General features: G+C 44.5%; 1 protein-coding gene across 1 annotated transcript in view; it reads right to left on the bottom strand.

The window, feature by feature from the left end:
• Window positions 1-7,272, bottom strand: part of LOC307232377 (microtubule-associated serine/threonine-protein kinase 3-like) — a gene marked incomplete at its 5' end in the record, with an annotated part of 34,758 nt that extends 27,486 nt beyond the window's left edge. The window contains 2 exons of the mRNA XM_080003367.1: window positions 5,017-5,106; window positions 7,226-7,272. Of these exons, the coding sequence (XP_079859493.1) occupies window positions 5,017-5,106; window positions 7,226-7,272 (137 nt within the window). The remainder of the gene's footprint in view (window positions 1-5,016; window positions 5,107-7,225) is intronic.
• Window positions 7,273-7,500: the final 228 nt, after the last annotated feature.

Genomic DNA, 7,500 nt, shown 5'->3' with positions numbered 1-7,500 from the left:
GCAATGACAGAAGGCCTGTCTGAGACACAGATGTCCAGCCAATATGTTGAAAGACGATGGGAGTCAACAGCATAATCCCCTGACCAGAAAGTAACGGGCAGATTGTGGCCAAAAAGCCTAATGAGCAGATTTTGGTGTGACGGTGGTATGATGATAGCACACAATGAACACTTCACACGATACTGTGTCATAGTCTTCATGACACGGACTCGTCGAGTCTTCAGACCATGAATAACCCACAGAGTTACTTGAGAGACAGAAAATGTTATGTATACAATCAGGGTGTCTGCAGGTTTCAGAAATATAGATTTTATACTTATTAAGATCTTTGTGAGACAAATTGACAATTCAATTGAATACATCAACTCTCTATTATTCAATAAATGATTGACGGTAATATAAAGTACTATCTTTCTATCTCTCACACACACACGGGGTAAATCGATGATTCTCTGGTTATTATAACAGTTTTCTTTAAGTCAGACAGCAAGGTAAGTGAGTGATTGAGTTCTGGAATAAATAGAACCAGTCGTTCAAGTAGAAGGGTTTTCTTGGGTTTCTCCACAGGTAAGTAAGGCAGGTAAGGGCATATTCAAGTGTAGCCCGATACTATCAAGTTCAAGTACACTTATAGTTTCATAATATCACACATGGTGACTCTGACACTTCACTTATTGCGAGAAATAGAAATGTATGGACAGATGAAATAAGACAAAAATGTTTACGTTGAAAATTAAGACCATACAATGACTTGTCGGGGACCGGCAGAACCCTGATAAACGATAACTTCCATGTTAATGCAGAATCATTGTAAATAAAAAAACAACCTTGGGCTAAATGTGTGTAGTAATATTTAGTTCTAAAATATTTTTAAGAGTGACATGAGGACAAAAGCTGAGATACAGGCTCTGGTAAACAGGACCAGACCTCCCCATCCATAACAGATAAAAACACAACACTTTATTCCGTGTCACCATGTTATTCTTTTGTTTCGTTCTTTTTACTTCATAAGTATTTATTGTTGTTTTGATGCGAGCTGCCCCAACACCATCATTTCCCTTTTTCGATCATGACAAAAGTTACCCTCCATCTGGAGCCATCTGCATAAGGCGCGCTGGGACAAAGTCGACAACCCCAGCAATAACGCCACACCAAACCGAGATGGAAGCTCCCAAAGCTGCATGTAAATCCTCATTCGAAGTCCAATTCGTTACCTTTTGGATCGCTTCAGCAAGGCTCCCGTAAGAAAAGGGGACTTATTCTGTCTCGGGGGCTGAGACCAGTTACTCGGATCCGACATGGCGCGGGGCTTTTCCAGGGCACACGCCGTCCGATTTAGGAACGGATCCCGGCGCCGACGAACGCGACGAGCGCGGCGTGAAAAAGACTCAATGGAGAGCCAGCCTCCCCAACTCCCTCCATCGCGGCGGCGGCGGCGGCGCAAGTCTCCTTTTGTGTCGTTGAAGCGAGCCAACTTGGCTGTCTCGGTTCCCGGCCACTCTCAGTCAACTCCAGCCGAGGCGAGCCCCCGCACCCGCGTCCTCCCGACCCAAAGGCCCGCTGCGACCCGGACTACCAGCCGCGATCCCGCCGCCGACACCATATGCCCATTGTTGATTGTTTGACGTGCGGCTGCGTGGACGCCGCGGCACAGCAGCTCGGCTGCAGCTGGCTACGAGGCGGAGTGACGTAGGATCGATGGATCGTACCACCACGGGCCACGTGGGGAAGTCCTCTACCCTAACTTCCTAAAGTGGTATGGGCCGGCCCGAGATGGGCTCACACCACCACGGGCCATGTGGGGAAGTCCTCTATCCAAAATCACAATACTGAGAGTATAATGCTCAACACTGAATATAATGACCATTATTACTTTTATTACCATTTGTACTCTTACCCCTATTATAACTGTTATCATTCGGGCTGCTGTCGTCACAATAACTCCACCATTTCTGTCATTCTGCTGCGATGCCCATTGCATATTATTACTACGCTGCTGTTATAACTACCTCTACTTACTTTAGCGTAACTACCACCTACTAGAGCCAGCATGGGCTCACAGCCGCACACGTGCTACTCCCTGTTTACTTTGCTGATAGATAGTACACGTCATTTTTATTGCGTCTTACTTTTTACCTCTTTGCTCACTTGCTGTTTTGCCACACAATTGTACATAGCTATCTTATGTTATGGTCTGGCCTCGAATGTTGGATCACACCACCGCCGGCCCGGTGGGGATGTCCTCCAACCACCCCTCCGAGAGCAGCACGATCAAGAGCCGAGTTGGAGCGGTCTAGTCCCACGGGTTATCCGCATCCTGTTGGGGGCCAGGTTTTCAACACTTTGTAAAATTAGGAGAAGGGAAATGCAAAACGACCTCCATGTTCTCCAAATTAAATTGATCCATTTAGCCAAAAGCGTAAAATAAACAAATACATTTCGGGATAATATTCTCCCAGTTGTCATATTCTTCCAGACACACTGCTTCTTCAGTGTTATAGCCCTTTCCCACTGCACCGTAAACCCGGTAACACCCGCTAACATCTGGCATTTGTTACCAGTGGGAAAGGAAAAAAGTGGGTTTCAGTCCCGGGTCAGGTGATCCTGCAAGAGACACAGGTTTTAATCGGCTCCGACTCCGATCGGCTCTGACGTGAACAGGAAACCCAGGTCGACAGACTAATTTTGGCCCCTGTACCGGCGTGATGCGACTCACGTTGAAATTCCCGACGCTGGCGCATAAATAGACAGGAATATCCGTGTATCATTCGATCATTTCATATTCCATTTAGAATCAAAAATCAGAACTTATTGGACCGTGAATTGTAGAGTGTGGAGATCGCTCCGTGCAGCATGAAGCACCCGTGCTGCCAGTGCTCCACGCTGCTTCTACTGTAGTGTTGGTTCGTTCACGATCCGATTCTTTTGAACGGCTCAAAATACTTTTTTTTTCAAGTTTTTACAGTTTTATGTTGTTTGTGTGTTTAAGTTGCTGTCTCCTCTACTGGTTTGTTCCCAATCGCACTGGAACCATGACACACCTCTTTTCTCACATGTTCGTGGCGTAGAACGTGACACACCAGAAAAAAAACGTAATTTCTCCTGGCAATGGGAAAGGTGTCAATCGCCTATTTTTAGCGGGTTGACTTAAAAAACATGGGATAACCTGCTAATTTTGGAGTGAAAACGTTTTTATAGTTGTTGGCCCTCTAAGCACTACCTTCAAATTTACTCAAAAGGCCAGTCCGCACAAGCGTTGCCAGATTTACAATAATTATCATATTTGTACAATAATTTAGTCCTTTGTACAATGTACGATGCATCATTTATTAAGAAAAAACGGGCCCCCAGCTGATTAGGCCTGGTCTGGTCTCTGTAAACACACACACACACACACACACAGAGTGTGATAAAATAAATTGGAGCAAGGTAAGTGCGGTTATAGCCTATAGCCTTTTCAGTATTTGTGGTATGGCTGTGGCTGTATGCTAATGGATGTGGCGGCAGCACTGGGTATACAGAGCATGTTTGGGATATTTAGCTTTTCTTTACCTTAATTCCTTGGGGGGAAAAGGCAGAGGAAAGCTCTACCAAGTATAGAGTGCATTCAATACATCCAATAGCTGACAAGCATGACCTTTACCTAGTTATGAACACCTTTTATTATACCTGTGTGAAATGAAGTAGCAATTCAGGCCTTGGTGTAACGTACGTATATATCTTGATATTCTGTAGATATAGATACATATACATACTTTATATGCATTTTAATTGTATATGCACCTCATTTGAATATAATTAAAACATAATCCAATCTGGTTGAAACACATTGAACCACTTTGACACTAAATGCAGATCAACCATGTGACTGTTAAATGCAGGATTCCGTGCAGGAATTTATGGAACACGCTTTGAAGTAAACACTGATTCAAGCTACGATGAAAAGGCTGCACGCTATGCCTTCAATCTTGTTTAATCACTGACCCGGAGAAAAGAAAAGACACAGGCCGCACCGTACGTATGAACTGACCGTAACAAAATCTGGAAAACTTCTTCTGGAACCAATAGCCAGGGCCAGGTCCTCTGCTGCATGCTACGAGTTGCACAGTGCACAGTGGAAAAGGTGCAAACACTGCCCTCTGTTCTAATCTCATCTGGGCTCCTCCTGCCTGTGTGGAGTTTGCAGACCCTCCCCTTGTCTGCGAGGCCTCCTCCCAACTCCAAAGACTGGAAGGTTAGGCTAATTCAATACCACTCTTGTGAACTTTATCAATCTTATGAACTTGAATTAATGGGCAACTGTCAGCTTGAAAAGGCTAATTTAAACATTTGCATTTTTTGGCCATTATGATTTCCATATCTTTTCTATGGCTTTCAAGCCATATTTGTCTTAATACTACTCCAGTGTTGTTTTTATACCCACTGTCTATTTTCTTTGTGGAATAACGGGCATTGCCGGCACATCCGTTATTGTGATTGTACAATTGATTAATGCAAGTCAAAGAAAATCTTGTACGTTTGGACGAGACAGGCAATTTATGCAGCCAAATGTGTGTGGATAAGCCCACTTATCGACTGGTGATTTTTTTGCTCAAAAATGTTATTTATCTGGTCGAGGGGAGTTAGTTATGGGCAATGATAATGTTTGGAGTGGGCATAAATTTACACATAAGTTTATTAAACATCCAATGCCTCTATATTTCCACATAATATGATTGCTTACTATGTGATACCTCAATCTAGTGCTGCTCACACCTCTGATACACACACTGGATGCAGCTGCTTCTTTTGGCAGAATCGTCTTCTTCCACAGCTCCCATCAGTGTTGCCAAGCAACCAACGTAGAGTGAGAGAGGAAACTAATAAGTGAAATGTCTTCCACTGACTTTTTGCAGCTCATGGACTACTGTGAAGACACGGCCGGGTTGGCATGGTTTCAACCCGATGTTCGACACTACCTTTAGGAGTCTCCCTGAGCGGCGGGGACTGAGTGCGGGTGTGAGCTGGCTCTCTTACCTCCAGGGATGAAGGGTTTGTAAGGGGCTGCAGGGGCTGCATGGGCTGCATGGGCTCAGGAGGGTTGGGCTCTGGCATGTGGGTGACAAACTGTAAGGCAAGACATGGTCACATGGATCAGTGTGCTGACTTAGCACCCCAAACACCGCCCGGCATTCGGCGGCAGCGCGTTGGTCTGGGTGAACAGCTGGCCTCCCAAACTGGTTACATTACTTTTTATTTTTATTTTTTTTTTTACCTGTTACCAGTCAAGACTTTACAATGCTGGACTAGAGACAGTTTTGCGGGTTGTATGGAATGCAAGCTTGTTTGTGAAACAAACTTGAGTTTCTACACCCCTGGAAGTAGCACCTAAAGGTCAATCTGCCAGAAAGGAAGTTGCAATGGCTGAATGTATGTGAAACATTGATTTAATTTCTTATTTATCACTGTTTGATTTTAAAGTTGTTTATTGTTTTAAGATATGGTGTCGTTTTAAACTTTTCAATTAGTGAGCTGTCCATGCCACCCCATTTTCGTATCCAATTTGTTCGGGGGAGTGCCTATGCGTAATGTAATGCAATTCTATTATTTTGGAAACCTTCATAGGACTAATGTCCACAGCCTCACACCCTAATACACCATTAAAATATCAAAATATTCCTTCTCAGCCATGCTTTAGCCTATAACATATTGACAATGAGCTGATGTTGAGCCAGCACTAATGCAGTTTCTATTGATTTCACTGCTCAGATCGAGGCTTTGCCTCACAGGCTCCACGGTGTCGCTTTTGTCTCTATGCTACAGAGGCTTCTCAGGGCAAAACATAGCATCGTCTACCAGCGATCTAATGAACGCGTTGTCATCGTAATGCAGGGAGGATGGCCGAAAAACAACACCTTCTAGAGGGAAGCTCCACTCTGTATTGTCAGTGAGTACTCATTGTATGCAAGTCCTTATACCCGATTCTCCTCCACTTGTTGCACTCCACAATGAAACCCTTTAAACAATAGATTACGTCAGTAAATAATTTACATTTTTTACACTAAGCTGAAAGCCCATGTCTGGAGTCAGCCATCGAAATGGCTTAAGCTGCCAGCAGCGCTCGAATATTTGAGCGTATTTACTAAAACTTTACATTTTTTATATTGTAAGCGTATTATAAGAATCTTTTTGGTGGCTATAAAAAACGCTGTTGGTTTCCAGCATAGTGGCAGCAGGACTACTCTCATGGCCGGGACTTAATTTGACCACAACTTCAGTGCGCACCAAATGATGTTCATCTGCAGCCACACATTCTCCTCAAAGTGGACTTCCAAGGGGATTGAATCACCTATGGAATCAGTCCTCCAGATGAATGCCTCAAATTCAAAATGAAATTCAATCATTCTCGGCTCTTGATCCAAGGAGAGAGCAGATGGATCAGAAAGCGGGGCTGCAAAAAAAAAGGAGCTCCTACGCCTTTTAGATCAACATGTAGTGGGCAGCAGGCAGCATCGCCACCCATCCTCACAGCTTCTCATTGAAAGAGGGGGCGGATATAGAACTGCAGCAAAGCTCAAATCCTTTGTTGTAGAATGGAACCATGGCTTAGCAATTAGGGGGGGGGGGGGCGGACAAACAAGCAAACATGCGCACATCACTTCCAAAAAAATGACAGCCATTTCACAGTGCTGGAAATGTGAGGAGGAGGATGTGATTCATTTGGTTCAAATGGAATGAGAAACGTATGCAGAAAAGCGTGTGGAAAATATAAAAGACAGTGAGTGAGTGTACAGAGTACACACACACACACACGCACAAAAACACATTAATGTGAGGTATGTGCTAAACTTGTATTTAAAAACTGATTTGTTTTGAGTACCCAAAAGATAAGGTGAACAAACTGACCAATAAGCACTTAAATATTAAATATTAATAAAACAAAAAGTATAGCAGTAGGTTTCATGAAATTCGTATATGGGTGGCTTGATTTTTTTTGTCTTCAGTGTAAATAAATAAATACAGACATACACACATACATAAATACATAAAAATGTAATCATATGATCAAGATGAACGGAGCTGATTATGTATCAGGCTTCCTGGGAAATATCTGCTTCCCAAATGTTAATCCACCAAGTTGCGGGCACTTACAAAACGCACTCCGCCATGACTTATTCTTGGCCGTATGGTCTCCCTCAAAGCACACCCCGAGAAGGACGCACAGTGTGATCGGAGCGCAACTTACTCCAGAGTGAGAGAAGGGATCTTCAGCTTGTCTCTTCTGGACTTCATCCTTCCGCTCAAGGCGCAGAGTCTTCCTCACTCCCCGCCGCGACGCAGCGCCCGTGCGGTCCCTCTCATCCCGCGCTAGGAATCACAGGGAGGATGGACGGAGTTTTCAAACCCCCACCCTCACCCTCACCCTCACCCCACCCCCCCCCCCCCCCCAAAAAAAAGTCCTTCCCGTGCGGCGGCGGCGGCGGCGGCGCGCGTCCAACGTCCACGCCTGTCTCCGGTCCG

The sequence above is a fragment of the Zeus faber genome, assembly GCF_960531495.2.
Source record: "Zeus faber genome assembly, chromosome: 1".
NCBI lineage: Eukaryota > Metazoa > Chordata > Actinopteri > Zeiformes > Zeidae > Zeus > Zeus faber.
The sequence above is the reverse complement of the archived record's forward strand: the minus strand, read 5'-3'. Positions and strand labels throughout refer to the sequence as shown.